A 20,158-nucleotide genomic window follows, 5' to 3' on the forward strand; every position below is an offset into this window, starting at 1 on the left:
GAAGCCAATTTGATGGGATTGTAGAAAGAGTTGGTGGTATAGGAAGTGGGACTTGCCATGTCTTACATTATGTGGTCTTCAGTTGTTTGAGGTCTTCTTTGTAGGTGGATAAACACAGATTAATTTTATATTAAGAAAAATTAGGGGGTACCTGGTTGGCTAAGTGATTGAGCATCTGCCTTTGGCTCAGGGCATGATCCTGGGGTCCTGGGTTTGAGTCCCACATTAGGCTCCTCGCAGTGAGCCTGCTTCTCCCTCTACCTATGTCTCTGCCACTCTCTCTGTGTCTCTCATGAATAAATTAATTTAATTTAATTTAATTTAACTTAATTTAAAAAGAAACATCACAAAGAGCAAAGTGCCTGAGTGCTCACACAAACACCTGTACCTCCCTGACAGATTTGCTGTGAATTGGAAGAATGCCAGCACCCTTGCCTAGAGCTGGAGCCCTTTGAATGTGGCTGTGATGAGATCCTGGTGTACCAGCAGGAGAACCCTCTGGTGACCTGTGATCAAGTGGTTCTTCTTGTCAAGGAAGTCATCAATAGGAGGTGTCCAGAGATGGTCTCCAACAGCCGGACGTCCTCAACAGAAGCCGTGGCAGGCAGTGCCCCGCTGTCTCAGGGATCTTCTGGGATTATGGAGTTGTATGGTTCTGACGTAGAGCCACAGCCCAGCTCTGTGAATTTCATAGAAAACCCTCCAGATCTGAGCGATTCTAACCAGGCTCAGGTGGATATGAACGTAGACCTTGTCAGCCCAGATAGCGGGTTGGCCACTATTAGGAGCAGCCGTTCATCCAAGGAGAGTTCAGTTTTCCTCAGTGATGACAGTCCAGTAGGAGAAGGTGCAGGGCCTCACCACAGCCTCCTCCCGGGGTTTGACTCCTATAGTCCCATCCCTGAAGGAGCAGTAGCAGAAGAACATGCCCGGTCAGGAGAACACAGTGAATCCTTTGACCTCTTCAACTTTGATCAAGCCCCCATGGTTTCTGGGCAATCTCAACCATCTTCCCATTCTGCAGACTACTCACCTGCAGATGACTTCTTCCCCAATAGTGATTCATCAGAAGGACAACCCCCTACGAGGCCTAAAGAAATCAATGGGATAGGGATGGACTTGTCTAATTACTCACCCAGTTCGCTTTTGTCAGGAGCTGGCAAAGATAACCTTGTGGAATTTGATGAAGAGTTTGGTCAGAGACAAGAAAGTCCCCAGAATCACTCTGAAAGAAATTTGAGCCTGACAGGTTTTGTGGGAGAGAAATCTCCTTCACCAGAGAGGCTAAAAAATATTGGAAAAAGGGTCCCACCAACACCTATGAATAGCTTTGTAGAAAGCTCACCATCTACCGAAGAACCAGCTCTACTCTATCCAGAAAATGTGACCCCCAAAGCAGTAGATGCAGGTCACATAGGGCCACCTCAGACCCGTGCAAGGTGCAGCAGCTGGTGGGGTGGTTTGGAAATTGACTCTAAAAATATTGTAGATGCATGGAGTTCCAGCGAACAGGAGTCTGTCTTCCAGAGCCCCGAGTCATGGAAAGATCATAAGCCAAGCCCAGTTGATCGGAGAGCCTCCGATTCTATATTTCAACCAAAGAGTCTTGAATTCCCAAAGTCAAGTCCTTGGGAGTCTGAATTTGGTCAGCCAGGGCTTGACAGCAATAATATTCAAGACCAAAATGAGGACAATTTGCAGTTTCAGAATGTGCCCACAGAGAAATCAAATTTGCCAAATTCTCCTCAGGGAACGAATCACCTGATAGAAGACTTTGCTGCCTTGTGGCATTCTGATCGTTCTCCCACAGCGATGCCAGAACCATGGGGAAACCCCACAGAAGACGGTACTCCAGCTTCTACGGTGTCATTCCCAGCCTGGAGTGCATTTGGTAAAGAAGATAGCACCAAAGCTTTGACAAATACCTGGAATCTGCACCCAACGAGTGGTGAGACACCTTCTGTGAGGGACCCAAGTGAGTGGGCCATGGCAAAAAGTGGGTTTTCTTTTCCTTCAGAAGACAATTCACCCAGTGAGGGAAATAATGAAGTAGCTCCAGAAATCTGGGGCAGGAAGAACCACGACCCCAGGGATAGCATCCTTATATCTGGCAACCCCACCTCTGATCTGGATCATGCGTGGAATAGTTCTAAGCCATCACAGGAAGATCAGAATGGTTTAGTGGATCCAAACATTAGGGGCAAGGTGTATGAAAAGGTCGATTCCTGGAACCTTTTTGAGGAGGGTATCAAGAAAGGAGGGTCAGACGTCCTGGCACCTTGGGAAGATTCCTTCTTATATAAATGTTCCGATTACAGTGCATCCAACATGGGGGAAGATTCGGTGCCTTCCCCCTTAGATACCAACTACTCCACGTCTGACTCTTACACTTCGCCAACATTTGCTGGAGACGAAAAAGAAACAGAAAACAAGCCATTTGCTGAAGAGGGAGGCTTGGAGTCAAAAGATGCTAACTCTGCCACAGGGGAGACTGAGATGCCTCCTCAGTCACCGCAGCAGCCAGCTAGAAATCGAATTGGCTCAGATCCTGGGAACCTAGAAATGTGGGGTTCCCCTGATACAGAAAATAATCCTCAAATAAATGTCACTCATAACTTGGATAAAGATTTACTCGAGACAGAGCCCACAGATGATAAGAATATCTCCCTGGAGGATGACATCGGGGAAAGCAGCCTGTCCAGTTACGACGACCCCAGCATGATGCAGCTGTACAACGAAACCAACCGGCAGCTCACGCTTCTGCACAGCAGCACCAACTCTCGCCAGGCGGTCCCTGACAGTCTCGACCTGTGGAACAGGGTGATTCTGGAGGACACGCAGTCCACTGCGACCATCTCCGATGTGGACAATGATTTGGACTGGGATGACTGCAGTGCAGGTGTGGCGATCTCCAGCGAAGGTCAAGCACAAGGATACATGGCTCAAGGTACCGAACCCGAAACCCGATTTTCAGTGAGACAGCTGGAACCATGGGGTGTGGAGTATCAGGAAGCAAGTCAGGCAGATTGGGAACTCCCTGCCTCTTCTGAGCATATCAAGGACCCTCCTGCCAACGAGTATCACACCCTGAATGAAAAAAGTGGGCAGCTAATTGCGAATAATATTTGGGATTCCGTCATGAGGGATAATGACATGTCTTCGTTAATGTTATCAGGCCAATCATATGTTACAGATTCTGAACAACACACGTCACTTCCTGAAACTCCCAGCTCATCGGAAAAAATTAAGGACAGTTATATCCCAGAGGTGCTAGAAGCCTCTGAAGCCAATGAGTCAGGAGCACTTGATCCTGATAAGCAGGAGATGGGCAGAGGAACCCCACCAAATGATGCAGTGTCCTTGGCAACCAACCTCGAGAATCCAGGGCATTTTGCACCCTCAGATCCATGGAAAGGTCCTAGCTACGGACAGAGTGAAAGTGAGGGAAAAGCTCATGGAGCTGCTGCTAGGGAGTGTCTCAGTGAGGAGATGCTAGATAGAGCCTCGGGGATTCCTGAAAAAGGGCAAAGTGACCAGGAATGCTCTTCCCCAATTTCATCTCAACATCAAGACATCTGCGATGAATCAGGCAAAATCATCTCTCTTTCAGACACTTCCAGTCCTCAGACTGAGAAACCGCAGGAGGTTTCAGAGCATAAGAAAGGGTCTTACAATCCAGATCCCTGTGATGTGCACACAGAGGTGTCCACAAACAACCCACAGGCCAAAGAGATCTGCGAAAAGCACCTCATGTATCACGGCAATTCAGGTGAAACCACTGAAATTTCAGATAGCTTCAATTTAACCAGAAATTTATCTTTACCTGAAATGGATCTTGAGAAAACTGAAGAATGTAATATTCTGGAGCCAGGGAGCTTGAACCAAGAGCCACCCCATGAGTGTCCCCAAAGCCTTGACATTTGGGATGGCTCTATAGACAGTGACTTGCAGGTCAATTTGCCAAGTTCTGAGATACCTAAGAATCTTGAAGTTAAGAGTACTGAAAACAGCGCTCCAGGAGCTAATCTATCAGGAAATTATCACAGAGATAGTATTTCCAGTGAGTATTCACATTCGAGTGCATCGAGTCCTGGCCTAAATGATTCTTCATCTGCATTGCCTTCCTGGGACCAGGGACCCAATGTGGGGCACCAGAAACAGAATCAGGATGATTGGAGCAAACAGAATCACCAAGAATCTGCACTAATTACTACTGACAGCCAAGTGGGAGTAATGACTGAAATGAAGGATGTGGAGAAAAACAGAATAGACAGGTTGGAAAAGAATTTAGATCACAAGCTTCCTAAATTTTTAGAGATTTGGAATGACTCAGTAGATGGTGATTCCTTTTCCTCGTTATCCAGCCCTGAAACAGGCAAATGTTCTGAATATTCAGATGCATATCAAGAAAGAAATCTAGTGGTTAGTCAGCAGGAGAAAAACGAGCAAGACATTTCTAAAACTCTGCAGCCAGAGGATGCCAGGTTCATGTCAACAAGCTCAGGTTCTGATGATGAGAGCATAGACGATGAAGAGTCAGTGGACAAGGAGGTCCATTTGGGCACATGCCAAGCTGTTCAGAGTGAAACCAGGGCTTGGGATTCACTGAATGAACCTAGTAAGTTCCTGGCCACAGCTGATCCCAACTCTGATGAATTTTCTACCTATGGAGGTGGTTCAGAACCAACAGAGAATAAATCCACCCCGCTCTGTGAGAATCAACAAAGCAGCCCTGATCACTGGAATTTCTCACCACTAAAGGAGACTGAACTCCAGATTACAGAAGTGGATAAGGAGACGAGATCTCCAGAAACAGGGAAGACAGGAGATATCCTGTGGCAGATCTCTCCCCTAAGTGAATCAAAGAATGAGAATCCTTCTAAATTGGAAATGCTTGGCTTCTCAGCCGAGAGCACTGAGTGGTGGAATGCCTCTCTACAAGGAGGGCGACCTATTCAGAGTGCATTTGAGAGGGAATTACCTAGCTCAGGTAGTGTGTTAGAGATGAGTTCTTCAGTATACCAAACCATGAGTCCCTGGGGAGTACCCATTCAGGGTGATAGTGAACCCGTGGAATCACAAGGTACCAGTCCTTTCACTGAGGAACATCAATCACCCTTTCTGGATGGCAATGACAAGAACTCCCATGAGCAACTTTGGAACATTCAACCAAGGCAGCCAGACCCAGAAGCTGATCAGCTTAGCCAGCTTGTAATATTGGACCACGTTAAAGAAAAGGATTCTGGAGAGGAAACCTTCGTGTCCTCTGCTGGTCAAGAACTGACTTCTGAAACACCAACCCAGGAGCAGCAGTGTCAGAACACTGTGATGTCTATCTGGGATCAGTCAGGCCCAACATTTACTCACACAGATGAAAATGGTTGTGTTATAGCTAATGTTTCGACTGTTGAGTGTCAAGAAACAAAGTGGTGGAAAGAAGGAAAATCATATCCCGGTGAAATAATGAATTCAAGCGTTGCCTCAGAAGATTTCCCCACTGTCAATTCTCCGACTCAGTTGATAAAGAAGTCAGACTCCGAATGGGATGTCTCTACCCCTAGTGAGGGCCCCCAAGGCACATTTGTTCCAGATATTTTACATGGCAACTTCCAAGAGGGTGGGCAACTGGCCTCAGCTTCGCCTGATTTGTGGATGGATGCTAAGCAGCCCTTCAGTGTGAAAGCAGATGGTGAGAATCCAGATATACTGACTCACTGTGACCATGACAGCTATTCTCAGGCTTCCAACAGCCCTGATATATGTCACGATTATGAAGCCAAGCAAGAGACTGAGCAGCACATCAGGGCTCGAGTAGGACCTAAAGGGGAAGCCAGTGAGTTATATGTCACTGAGCCAGAGATGGATGAAGAACCCAATCAGGAGCCTGGGCAGGAATTTGTCCCATGTAATTCAGAACTATCTTCTGAAGATGTGGTTCCACTGCCTCCAATCAGGGATCAAGCGAACACAAGTGACTCATCTCAGTTGGCCTCTCACAAATCTTCCTCTGAACCTTCTGAAATAAATGGTGGGAATGATACAGGTTTCAAAGCATCAGAGAAAGGAGCTGCCCCAGATGCAGCACCAACTCTGCAACTTGTGGACAGAACAATCCCAACAGTTGAAAACGTGGGAACCAGCATTTTTGTAACTCCTCAAGAGCCAACTACGGACAGCAACAGCTCTCTGATGTCGGAGGACTTTTCTCCTAAAAGCCAGACAGATGCAGGAGCCTTGTTGGACCATGTTACTACTGAGAATCCTGCCACTGGCCCTGATGCCTTGCTAGCCTCAGATACTTGTCTGGATGTAAGCGAAGCTGCCTTTGACCACAGTCTCAGCGATGCCTCAGGTCTTAACACATCCACAGGAACAATAGATGACATGAGTAAATTGACATTATCAGAGGGCAACCCTGAAACACCAGTTGATGGGGATGCAGGGAAGCAAGATATCTGTTCATCTGAAGCCTCGTGGGGTGATTTTGAATATGATGTCATGGGACAAAATATCGATGAAGAATTAATGAAAGAGCCTGAACATTTTCTCTACGGGGGTGAGCCTCCCCTGGAAGAAGATGCTCTGAAGCAATCGCTGGCACCTTACACTCCTCCCTTTGATTTGTCCTATCTCACAGAACCTACTCTTGAGGTCAAAACAACAGAGGGAGCTGGGTCTCCAGAGGATGAGTCTTTGGGGAGTGATGCAGCCGAGATACTGCTTTCTGCCCTTCCTGATCAGAGAAGCAAGGAAAATCATGCAGAGATCCAAAACAGCCAGCCTGGGCAGCTGGTTGTGCTGCATATCCATGAAGACTCTGAGCCCGTGTCTTTGCCTGCTGGAGTTGAGGCCAACCTTGAGTTGTCTCCATCAAACATTGACTGGGAAGTAGAAACAGACAACTCAGATTCACCAGCAGGTGGAGACGTAGGACCACCAAATGGTAAGAAACACCCTCTTCCTCCACTCCCCCACCCCCCCCTCCCTGAAACTGCTGCTTTCATGCAATTAACATATTTGTAAACCAAGCTCTTCCTACCTAGGTGGGAAGAAAAAAAGAGGAACTAACTGCATTTGTAATGCATACTTAACCAAGTTCTGCATTGCAGCAGTAATGTCTGCTACTTGTATAATACCTATCTTTGAGAGTGCCTGAGAAAATAAAACAGCTCGACCAAAAAAAAAAAAAAATCTTAAATTATCTCTCCTCAGATGGATCATTTGCAAAGATCACAAATCACATAATGTGTTAATTCAGCCTTGTTCGCCCCTTCTCGCCTTCATCTTCCACTTCTAGGTGTGAGCAAGGGACTGTCAGAGTTGGAAGAAGAAAATGTAATTCCTATCAAAGCGCCTGAGCAGAGAACAGCAGAATGCAGGGAAGAAAGGTACAAAGAGAAGAATGAACATCATATGGATTACATACTTGTAAGCCATGGAGAAGATTCAACCCCAATGCCAGAGGCCAGTGAAGCCAGACAAAACACACCTGAATTAGAAGAGTTTCACACAGGTTCTGAAGACACAGGGCTGCGAGGAACTCAGCTAGCAGGCTTCCCAGGTTCCTGTCAGCCTGCTTCCATAAATGAAAGAGAAGATCATTCTGTAGAGAAAATGTCTCCCAAAGGGGATAAGAGATCATCTCTCGGGAGCCCTGGGCAAGACCCGAGCTGGATGGTCTTAGACCATATTGAGGTTGGTGATCAGCCATTGGAAGCTAGGAACTCGAGGCTTGGATGCTCTGGCAAGGTCATAGAACTGATCTCTGATTGTGGCTTGGGCAAGGGTCCCCAAATGCAGGTTCTAGGAGGAGAGAAGCCTCTCGAATCTTTAGCACTAGAAGAGGCCCCTGGTCTGGGCAGCCAGTCACAGAAGAGCAAGAGCCGAGGCAGAGCCACCCCAGACGCAGTTATGTATCAGGCTGTCACCCATGACAATGAATGGGAAATGCTTCCACCACACCCTTCTCAGAAAAACAAGATCCATGAAACGGAAATGGAGGAGGAGACAGAGTTTCTTGAGCCCAAAACAAGGAAACTGAGACCGGACGGGTAAGCCAAAAGCCAGGTTTATTTTATTTTATTTTTTTTCCTAAAAATACTGTATTAGAATCTGGGGAAATGATGAGTGATTGTGAAATATGAGGAATAACTAGACAATAGGAGCTTTGCTTCTATATATGGCAAAGCATACCATCAGTAAAAGCAGCTGCTAAATAACCATAAAGATCTCGATGCTTTGTGTGTATTTTCAGCCAAAAAAAACCCCTTCAGTTTCCATTCAGAGTCTATACTTATCCTTCCTACTTACACTTACTCCACCTACTCAATACCTATTTTACTCTTAAACAGGCAGTTGAAACCAGAGAAGGGAGGTCACTGACATTTACTCATATAGTGTCAAGCAGTTTGCTCACATTATCTCATTTAATATTTACAACAACCCTGAGGTGGTAGGTATTATTACCTTTATTTTCCACATACTGGTGGTGGTGCCTGGAATTAGGTAACCAGAGTGAACACTCTGGGGTTTGAAGATTTTTACCTCCAAAGCTAATACTTTTCCAGCAGACACGCTGCCTATCTCACACAAAGGGCAAATCTGGTTTTATGTGGTAGTAGGTAACTTACTAGGAGGTTATGTGATACCTGACTTAGCCTAGGTGATAGCCTAGGAAGGCTAACTAAGGAGACTCCACAGCAGGCTCAAAATCTTAGTGTGAAACATTCACTCTCTGACTGGCTGAAAAATTGGCAAACAACCATCAAACTAGTGATTCATTCATTCATTCACCATCTGGTGTCTGAGAATCTGCTCTGTATGGAGTTTCTGGGTAGCCAGTGGATATATGGCAAGATGTCATGGAACAGGAGGTCATCTCTGCCCTCAAGCTTTCTAGGCCCTGTTAACACCATGAAGGGTTGTTTGTTCCTCTTCATTTGTCCTGATAAAGCCCTCTTGCTCCCAAGGACAAAAGGGCAAATTGTGACAAGTGAAGGGGAAGATTATGTTTCCTCTTTAAAATGTAGTGGGAAAGAGATGTCTTTTTCCTACTCATTTTGGGAGTATAAAGGACGACGCATACCACATACTCACTGTGAGTCAAAGAATCTGGATTCCAGCCTGGCTCTACCATTACTGGTTATGTATTTTGGGATTAACCCGAGACTTAAATTTCTCCATCCATAAAATTGGTGGCTTGGGCTGGAGGATCTCCGGCCTTCCTCACGTTCACATTTGTGCAAGCTTGATCATGTGTGAACAGAGTGTGTCTGGGAGAGCTTTGGTATTCATAAATTACATCTCTCCAGGAAAGGAGTAAGCAAACAAGAAAGAGCAACGAGTATATGAAGGGTTAGTAAAGTGCCATAAAGAGTTAAAAGCTCAAATTCAAGTGCAGCTTCATAAATCCAGACCTTTTCAGTTGGCCTAATCTTTCTTTCTTCCTGTCAAGCTATTTCCTTCCAGAGAGACCCCAGATCCGTTATCAGAAAGAGAGTAGCAGATGGATCCCAGCAGCCCTGCTGGCATTGTTATAGATTGAGCTAAGAACTCAGGCATCCTCGAGTTGGCTGAGCTATTGTTTGGCTTCTTGTCTGAATTTTGCACATGCCCCTGCGATCCAACAGATGATACTGTTCAGTTGTGCCACTAGCCCTCTTTCTTCCAATAAGATTTCTTTGCTCACATTTTTCTGCTCAACCCCTGCAGTAATGACAATTTTCTCACAATTAGCGGAGGGCGCTGATTTTCCCACTGGCATTTGTATTACCTTTTGCATGAATAATTTACTCTGAATGTATTCAAAAGGTTCCCTCTGTGCTGGATTTTGAGAGGGGTACGGAGTTGTTGAAAACAGTGATTCTCTAAGTGGGGTCTTAAAACCAGAAGCCCAGGGCGCCCGGCTGACTCAGTTGGTAGGACACTGGACTCTTGATCTTGGGGTTGTGACTTGAAGCCCCACGCTGGCCATAGAGGTTACTATTAAAAAAAAAGCTAAAAAAACCAGCAGCCCCATTATGACTTGGGTGTTTGCTAGAAATGCAAATTGCTAATCCTACTCCATACTCTTCTTTTTTTTTTTTTTTAACTTTTTATTTATTTATGATAGTCACAGAGAGAGAGAGAGAGAGGCAGAGACACAGGCAGAGGGAGAAGTAGGCTCCATGCAGGGAGCCCAACGCAGGACTCGATCCCAGGTCCCCAGGATCGCGCCCTGGGCCAAAGGCAGGCGCTAAACCGCTGCGCCACCCAGGGATCCCTCCATACTCTTCTTGAATCAAGACCTCCAGTGGGGTCTAGCCATCTGTGCTTTAACACGAGTAATTCTGATGCATGCTTAAGTTTGAGAACCTCTGGTCTAAAACGTTCTCCCAACTCTCTGGGAGTTTTCAGATTTAGAAGGGAGTTAAACACAGGTTAAAGAGGTAGCTAACAGTGTAACATGTAAATCACGGTAGCTAAAGACCAACGTGTATATAAATATAAATAGCTACCTGTCACGAGTATTTGCCATGAATGGGGTACTAAGCCCTGTGTGTGTACTACGTCACATTACCGTGGCAGGAATTCCACAAGGCAGGACACTGATGTTCAGAAAGTTGAATCACTTGGTCTGGTTTTTAGTTAGAAGGTGAAGAAGCTGGGACTTGAATTTACATCTATGTTCACAGTGTGTGTTCATGCTAGTAAACCAAGAGAGGAGGCATCTGCCTAGGGCACCTTTATGGAGGAGGAACCAGAGGTGGCTTATTATCCACCTGCGATTAGGAGGCAGAGTGCCTAGGGCCCCCAATATTGTAAAGGGCCCATGTGACACTATGAAATTTCTTTTAACATTTAAAGAACAAAAATGATTATACTCCTGTGTGGATTATATTTTCTTCTACCAATGAAGGTGTAAAATGAAGTTTTGGATTTTTTTTTTTTTTTAATGAAGGAAAGAGCCTGTGAAAGTACCAGTGCCTAAGGCCCACTAAAGTCAGAATGTGGCCCTGAGAGGTGTCATTCTAGATGAGCATTAAAGGAAGGTCATAATCTGGAAAGGCAAAGAAGAGGGTAAGAGGTTGGCCAGGCTGTCTAGGGAGAGGGAGATGAAGCAAACCATGGACACAGGAAGATGATCACAGAAGCAATATTAGATAGTCCTATTTTTCTGACTAAAAACTGGAAACATCTTCTGACACAGAATTTGGTCATAAGGCAGAAAAAATAAAATGAAATTTGGGCTTCAAAAACAGGAGTAGGCTGATGGTATATGCAATATGACATGCCAGCTACGAATTGGCTTCTTGCCCTCCCCTCCCCCAGCTGCACCCCCTCATTCAAGTTCTCACGCTGTTTTGAGAACAGCAAACCATATTTTCAAAATATCGAGGAAGCCTCCGAAGGTGGCTTTTCTCTTTGTACTTCACTGACTGTCTCTTGTTCACAAAACTTGTCATGGCGTGGGGAGAGAAACTCTCTTTGTTGAGATTTGCAGCACTGTGTTCTGGTTCCTGGGATCAATCTTCCGTCTTCCCAGAGGCTTTGCCAACACCTTGGTCATCCTCCAGCTGTCAACCCACCAGCCCAGGATCACATACCAACTCTTGAGACAGTGGTGGCTACGCCTGATCGTCTCATTGTGGTCACAGAGAACACCATCTGCACAGTAATCTGCACCACACATAATTGCCTTAAAATCAAGAACCATTTGTAGGCTTATTTTAAAGAAGGCGTGGTTGCAAGAATGTCATGTGAAAAAAAGGGTCATTTGTTTCCGTACTAGTCAGGGTTCTCCAGAGAAACAGAGCCAATAAAAGCAATAGATCTCCATCTATCTACTGATCCAGAGGAAGAGAGAAAGAGAGAGAGAGAGAGAAGTGATTTTAAGGAATTGGAATTGGCTCACCCAGGTATAAGGGCTGGCAAGTCTGAAATCTAGGATAGGCCAGTGGGCTAGAAACTCAAGCAAGAGTTGTTGCAGTCTTGAGTCTGAATTCTGCAGGACAGCGGGCTGGAAACTGAGGCAGAGTCTCTGTGTTGCAGACTTGAGGAGAGTTCTTTCTTTTTCAGGCAGCTCCAGACCTTGATCCTAAGGCCTTTAACTGATTAGTCCAGATCCTCCATTCTCACCTCCCACATTCTGGAGGATAATCTGTCTTACTCCAAGACTGCCGATCTCAGTGCTAATCACGTGTAAATAACACCATCACAGCAACATCTAGACTGGTGTTGGACCAAATAACTGGGCACCACAGCCTAGCCAAGTTACAAATAATATTAATAATCGTAGGTTATATTCAAAAAGCTTGAACTAGCTACATGCTAGGTGAATGTGAAACCATTAACATTTGTAAACTCACCACCATCTAAATGATATAAAAAGTAGGTTGATCCATATACAAATATACTGGCTTTCTCTGGATGTGGAAAAGCTGTATGGGGTGATAAATGGAAATAATTTCCAAGAGGAGGAGGTAAACTGACTCTACATGTCTGATGTCTTGTAGATAAACGCAAGGGTGGGCGGCAGGGCAGTGACGGGGGTGGGGGGTGCAGGGGAGCTCTGGCACATGTGCTTTTGAAATATTTAGAAATAACCTGATCCTTTTATTTGTGGAGCTATAGCTTGTCTTCTGGCTCTGTGAGATGAGTTATTTGGAACTCCCTAAAATAAAAAATAATCTTCAAGCACAATATATGTCATATTCCACACAACCTGCTTCTTATGATCATCTCTGTGCATTCTTTCTTTTTAAATTAGTAATGTTGGCCCTTTTTCTCTGACAAGACTGTGGGAAGTAACTCCCTTTTCTCTCTGAGTGACACCATTAAATCTTTGTACAGTTTTCACGAGACCCTCTAAAACCAGACTTTTTCTGTCAGTGACTTATGGTTGAGGAATTAGTACATTGGGTTGTAAGCCCATGTGAATGCTGAAAATGGAAAACAGGTAAAGAAATAATCTGTCGACTCTTTCTTTCAGTGTTGGGTAACCGTATGTTTGGTCACTCTGAAGAATCAGGTTCTTTGAGTGCATACTACCCCCTCTGGGTCTTGCTATTTGGATGGGCCGTATCCCAGTTCCAAACATTCACCCTTTCTCTGAGGCAAGTTGATACTTCATCAACTTCAGCGTTCCTGTGTTTATTCACGGTTATTTGGCTTTGCCCTGAACCAAATCTGGAAGACCAAACTTGGCACTGACTCTGTGTTCATTTATTTTTGTAATTATATTTGATCACTTGGTGTGTTATGTTTGGTGGCGTGGTGATGATAATTAGATAGCATTCAAACGTTCTTTAAATTCGCTCTTTAAAAAAAAAAGAAAAGAAAAGAAAAAAAATTCGCTCTTTAACTCAGGCCCAAAGTCTCCTTTTTTTTTTTTTTTTTTAAAGTCTCCTTTTTTGGGGAAAAAACAAAACACAACTCTAAAAAATTATTTATTTACTTATTTATTTATTTACTTATTTACTTTAAGTGTCTCCCCACCAGCCCCTGCTACCTCTCCACTTCTGGCCAGCCCTACCCAGAAGAGACTTCAAATAAGTCTGGTCCACCCAATCACCATTTGAGATCGACAGGGCAAGTTTTATTATCCCTACTCATAGATAAACAAACCATCTGTCCAGAAATGAGAAAATAGTAACATAAGGACTTGAACTCCTGTCTTCTCCCTTCCAGCCCAGGGCTTGTCAATAAGACAAGACAGAGGGAATGCCTGGGTGGCTCAGTGGTTGAGCGTCTGCCTTTGGCTCAGGGCATGATCCTGAGCTCCTGGGATCGAGTCCCACATCAGACTGCTTGCAGGGAGCCTGCTTCTCCCTCTGCCTGTGTCTCTGCCTCTCTCTCTCTGTGTCTCTCATGAGTAAATAAATAAAATCAATGTATTACAATGTATTCTATAGGTTGATGTATTTCTTCCTCTTCTCTCATTGCCGCATTGAGAGGCACATCAAGTTTAATAGCCAAAATTCTCAGTGTTACTTGGAGAAAAACTGAATCAGAACTCGCCTCTGATGCATCACACTGTCATGTGAGCCCTCCCTATGCCTGAATATATTTTACACTACAGCTAATTCATGACACTTTTACTGCCGTGTCAGTGGGCTCCTCCCTATCTGTGGTTTGTGGGGCCACCTCGAGTGGCCAGAGGCCAGAGGGAGGTGAGGGAATCAAAGCCCCTCCATGTACATCTAAGTTTTCCAAATATTTTTAGATGTGGTATTTTGTGGTAAAGGATTTTATAGCAAGAGAAGGCCATGAACACCATGACGAGGTGGTACAAGTCAGCTGTGCTGTGGGAGGAACACCCACAGAGTAGCCCTTTTGTGTTGTGTTGGCTTCTGGTTTGAGGAAGAATTCAAGGTATCTCTCCAGCTGGAATGGTGAAATGTCAAAAATAATGTCAGGAAGAAAAAAAAAAAAAACTTCCATGAAAATTGATGGCATTTGAGGAAGACCAGAAGTCACGGCTTATAAAAACAGGGTAATGTCAGTCTATCAGGGACCCAGCAGGAAGGAGAGGACATTCAAATGAGGGTAATTCGAGAAATATTTAATAAAGGAAGTATTTACAAAGATGGAAGCAAAGTGTGAGGAACTCACAAGGAATGGTGTAGTGGCTCAGGAATAAAAACAGTAGATCTGTTAGCATTTCTAGGCCTCAGGGGCAAGGAGAGGGTGATTTCCAGAAACCAGTACAAGAATTTCAGTTTTCCTGAGAACAGCAGTGGCCTAGTATTGAGGGGCACAGCCAGCCAGAGGCATTCCCACAGGGAGGAAGCCAGGGGCATGCAAATCCTTGCCTCCCCACTTCTTCCCTCTGGTCTCCCAGCAGGACCCCCAAAACAAAGTGGAATTCAGAGTGGGAGGGAGCTTCCTGGGGCAGAGAGCAAGGTGGAGAAAGTAAAAGTGTGAAGCTGAAAGCACACAGATGTTATTCAGCCCAGCTGGCTCCATTAGAAAGGAGTGACACCTCAGCTTCTGAAAAGTGTATTGAACTATGTTAACATGCAGGATCATTAACTATTCCTCCAGTGTGTTGGAGGATCTATTTCTACGATCCACAGGAGAGTTCCTTTAGAACAAAGGCTGTCATAAAGTCACCCCAGGATTGGGTCACGCTTTGTACAAACCCAGGCTGCACTAATGGAAGAAATTAGAAGGCTACCTTCCCTCTATTTTATCTGTTGGTTAAGGGATGCGGCTTCTTTTCATTGTCAACATAAGAGAGTTTTGTTCTAGGTAATGGCTTGACAGTAAAATTTTTAATCCATCCCCATAAACTATCTCAAAATGTTGATCAACTCCAAATCAAAAGTTATGAAGATCAAATGAGAAATATATAGTGCATATGCTTCTTTACATGTCCCATAATCTGCCCAGGGTTAGCCCAAACCAGCAGAGAACTATGCACTTGTCCCATGTTGCAGAGGATACCATAAAGTTTTCTTTATCCTAATTATTTTTGTTGTCTGCCATTGGCTCACTTAGGTCACTGCAGAGAAACTCATCTCTGTGCCAAGGATACTGTTGAGAGCATGATTCCGTTCCTTTCCCTCCCCTCCTCCCCTTTCTTCCCTTCCCTTCCCTTCTTTTTTTGAGAGAATGATTTTCTAATCAGAGTACTTGTGCCCTCATGAGCAAATTCAATCTAGTCTCCATCTTGACTATTAAGGAATGTGACTTCCATTAATTAATAACATTTATATAATTGCTTATGTTTATCCTTTTGACTTGGCTCCTTGAAAGCTTACATTTCACAAATTTATCACTCACCTGAATCAAATGTATAAAATTCTGGAATATGTAATGTATTATATTTGCCCAAGTTGTAACTCCGTAATGTGATCCTATCACTATTTTTCTTTTCAAGTTATTTTTAAGTCATGTGATGGTGGTAGGTTTTTACATTTCTACCAACATTGCCTTAAAGTAGAATTATAAATAAGTGCATATATCCTCTTCATAGAACCATTCATGGTTCCCCTGAAGAGGCTTTTTTCCCTTGTTTTTTGCTCTTATATTAGCACCTCTTTTAATTATTTGCTCTCCCTCCCTTCTATTTTCTGCACATTAAAATTCTACTTTTCATTCCAGACCGACACCAAATGCCTCTTCCTTCCTAAAACATTCTTTGGTCTTTTTGAGCAGAAGGAAGCCCTCTCTCTCTCCTGATCTTCCTATGCTTTGCACCTGTTTTGTGGCCTTCCTCACATTCTGCCTCTTGTTGTATTTATTAGAATCTCTCTTATTAATGTACCTGGATGGAAGCCACTTGAAGCTGTGGTTAGGACATATGCATCTTTATTTCCTGTACTGCTGCAAACAGCATTTATATTCATGAAGTTATGGCTTAAAGTCAAATATTAACTGAAGGGAGATAGTAAAGTCATTTAAATGAGTGAATCTTAGAAACTTTAGTGGAGAGTCTAATTTCCTTCCGCCATTCAGAATCATTTAGATTTTCATAAATGAGCCTGGCCTGTGGTTTTCCTTCCTCATCTGGCTCTTGTCTAGCTGGGAATCAGAGTTATAGTAGCACCATAAAACAAACTAGGTAAACTTCTCTCTTTTTTCTCTTCTTTGGGATAACTTGTATAATCCAGGGGATCATCTAATACAAGAGGATTAGGTAATATTTCTTGAACTTGTCTGTGCCTGTTGCTTATTTGGAAGGAAAGATTTTCTTTACTACTCATGTGATTTCTTAATGATTACTATTTAGGGTTTCTAATTCTTCCTGTGTCAACTCTGCTATTCAGTATTTTTTCTAGAAAACTGTTCATCAGTTTTCAAAATTTTCATAATAAGTTCATAATGGAACTATGAGTTCATACAGTGCCATGATGCTCACATCTCCCTACTGCTAACTTAATAGTTCCAGTCTAAGAGGGAAATTGGAGACTGGAATTACTTGTCAGACCTGGATCTTTCATCTAACATTATTGGATGTGGCCTCCTCAACTTCTTATAATAACCTAGCTGAGTATAATGACCTCTCCAAGCCCTAGTATCCTATTAGTCCAGCACACACACACACACACACACACACACACACACACACACACACCACTCCACTCAACCTTACATGGCAACCTTGCTCTGGTCGCTCACAAGGATCCTTCAAGTACACTCCAGTCTCCTCCTGTCAATCTGGTTCTACAACCCCATATTCCGCTCACTGGCTTGAGTGAGGCCTTTCAAATGTAAATATCTTCCTTTCACTACTCACTTTCTTAAAATTCTCCTATGTCATCTCATTGATTTTAGAACACAATTCTGATTCTATTTTTTTTAAGATTTTTTTAAAAAGATTTTATTTATTTACTCATGAGAGACACAGAGAGAGAGGGAGGCAGAGACACAGGCAGAGGGAGAAGCAGGCTCTATGCAGGGGGCCTGATGCGGAACTCGATCCTGAGACTCCAGGATCATGCCCTGGGCCAAAGGCAGGCGCTAAAACTGCTGAGCCACCCATGCATCCCCAGTTCTGATTCTTTACTACAGCCTGTGAGGCCCTATGTGTCCTAGTCCCTGCTTACATTTCTGGTTGCTAAGAGTGCTGTCTCCATCAGCCCTCAGGCTTGCACATCAGACCATTTCCAATTCAGTGATTTGGCACCAGCTGTACTCTCCATCTAGAATTCTCTCGACATGGCTGCCTTGTTCTTATAATTCATGCCTTCCCACAGAGCTCTTTCTTCTATTCATACAATGTCACTCTGGGGCAGATGATCCTGGCATCTAATGGGTGAAGGCCTTGGAGGCTGCTACATATCCTACAACACATAAGAGAGCCCCTCACAGCAAAGGATTACCCAGCCCTAAGTGTCAGTATTGCTAAGGCTGAGAACCCTGTTCTTCCCACTGCCCTGTTTTATTTTCTTCTGTTTGTTTAGTGAATTTTGTTCCGTCTCCACATGTGAGAATGTACTCTCCAGGAAAGTAGTTGCCACATATTAGGTGCCCCATAAATAGCCTGGTTGAACAAGTGGCAAAGAAAGCCAAGTTGTTCCAACATAATTTGCTTTTAATGAAACGGATAATTTCTGGTGTTCACTGCTTCCTTTTCCAAGGGACACGTGGCAAATTTAGTTTGGGAGTGACTTGGTTCCGGCTATAACAAATTGCCATAGATTAGGTGGCTTATAAGCTAGAGAAATTTATTTCCCACAGCTCTGGAGGCTAGAAATCTGAAATCACGGTGGCAGGAAGGTAAAGTACTGATGAGAGTCCTCTCCTTGGTTGCAGACTGTCAGCTTCTCATTGTATTCTCACATAGCAATGGAAAGTGCAAGAAAGCTCTCCAGGGTCCTTTGAGAAGGCCACTAATTCTGCTCATGAGGACTCCACTCTCAAAACCTCATTTAATCCTAATTACTTCCTCAAAGCTTCACCTCCTAATAACATCACATGAGGGCAGGGATGAATTTGGTGGGGGATAGGAGCATTCAATTTGTAACAGGGAGATCTTTTCACGTGTTGCAAGTTCCGTCTTTCCCCTTCTTTTGAAATTTGAGACCATAATTACCTATTTTTAGTGTCCTTGTACTTCCACTAGAATACAGTTCCTTCAAGATTCTTATAGCCTTTCAGTTTTCTTAAAGGGTTATTATCCACTTCCCTCAGCCTCATGCAGACAAGCAAGTGCACCTGTCTACTTTGCCTATACCAGTTTGTCCAGAGAAGAATACTTCTGCTTCCTTAGTCGCCTGTCATACCATCAATTCATGTAACAGTTGACAGTACATATCTTCAAAGACCTTTTCTATTCTTATTTTTTAACCTTAATTTATTAAATAATGAGTTGGATGTATTGGGCTCTCAAAGCATAACTCTCCTGGAGAATTTGACATCTACCACACTGTCTTCATTTATCTAATGAGCGCAATGAATACAACAATACACTTACCCAAGTGCCCAACTGACTCTGAGTTAGTTTTTGCCCTGGCACAATCTGAGACAACATCCTACAAGACAAAAGGAAACATTATTTCTGAAAACAGATGTCCCACATTTCCCCATTTAATAAAGCGCCCCTTAAATTTGTAAAGGTATCTCTGATTGACCTGATGATTTAATCAATCTCCATATCAGCTGCTGACTTCTAAAACAGATTATTAAATAGATTTAGTTACGGTGGTGTCTGTTCTACAACACTCAACTCCTCTTTCTGTGCCCTCCAGCATCTACTTTCTTTTCACCTGATAAGGGGAACTCCTTCTAATGAGCCAGCACTTCACAAAGATAAGATCCCCATTTTTAGCCTTCAGCCTGATACCCAGGGTACAACCAGATCTAAAGCCATCTATTCTTCCCTGCTGGTTTTGGCTCATCTTGGCTTTGGGAAATGCACTGACACTTTTGCTGAACCTCTGCCAGTCTGTAACCCTGCTAGTCACATCTTCCTGATGCCTGCCCCGCTTTGGTCTCCTCTATGGCCGAAAGGTAAATGGCACGTGAGAAATTATTTCTGAAGAATTCTGCAGGCTTTTAGTTTATTTTTTAAAATGTTTTTTAAATTCATTCATGAGAGACAGAGAGAAAGAGAGAGAGAGAGGCAGAGACACAGGCAGACGGAGAAGCAGGCTCCATGCAGGAAGCCCGATGTGGTACTCCATCCCAGGACCCCAGGATCACACCCCAGGCCGAAGGCAGGCGCCAAAACGCTGAGCCATCCAGGGATCCCCTAGTTTATTTTTTAATAAGATTTTATTTCTTTATTTTAAAGAAGGGGAGCACACAAGCAGGGGGGGTAGGGGGGAGAACAGAGGGAGAGGGACAAGCAGACTGCACTGAGCACAGAGCCCCAAGCAGATCTTGATCTCATGACCCTGAGATCATGACCTGAGCCAAAATTAGGAGTCGGATGTTTAACCAACTGAACCACCAAGGCACCCCTGTGGGCTTTAAGTTTAATAAAGATAATAAAAAATTTGCTTCTTCCTCTTCTTTCCCGACTGCCCTCCTACCACCCCCAACAGCCATGGTGAGGAAAGAAATGCCCTTCATTTTAAAAATAGTAGATAACATTTCTGAAGTACTTACCATGGCCAGGTCCTCTGCTGAGTAATTCAGTTTCCTGTTTTATTAGTGGTAGGTCAATTGGGATAGACCTAAAACCACCCTATCCCCCTATTAGGCCCCTCCCCACCAGCCCCACTCCCAC

General features: G+C 44.0%; 1 protein-coding gene across 5 annotated transcripts in view; it reads left to right on the forward strand.

Annotated features, from left to right (window-relative positions):
- PRUNE2 (prune homolog 2 with BCH domain) overlaps nucleotides 1–20,158 on the forward strand; it is a 256,690-nt gene that overhangs the window by 172,453 nt on the left and 64,079 nt on the right. For all 5 annotated transcript variants that reach the window (XM_072837719.1, XM_072837709.1, XM_072837712.1 and 2 more), the window contains exons 8-9: nucleotides 400–6,943; nucleotides 7,298–8,051. In XM_072837719.1, the coding sequence (XP_072693820.1) occupies nucleotides 400–6,943; nucleotides 7,298–8,051 (7,298 nt within the window). The remainder of the gene's footprint in view (nucleotides 1–399; nucleotides 6,944–7,297; nucleotides 8,052–20,158) is intronic.

This window comes from Canis lupus, chromosome 1 (genome assembly GCF_048164855.1).
Source record: "Canis lupus baileyi chromosome 1, mCanLup2.hap1, whole genome shotgun sequence".
NCBI lineage: Eukaryota > Metazoa > Chordata > Mammalia > Carnivora > Canidae > Canis > Canis lupus.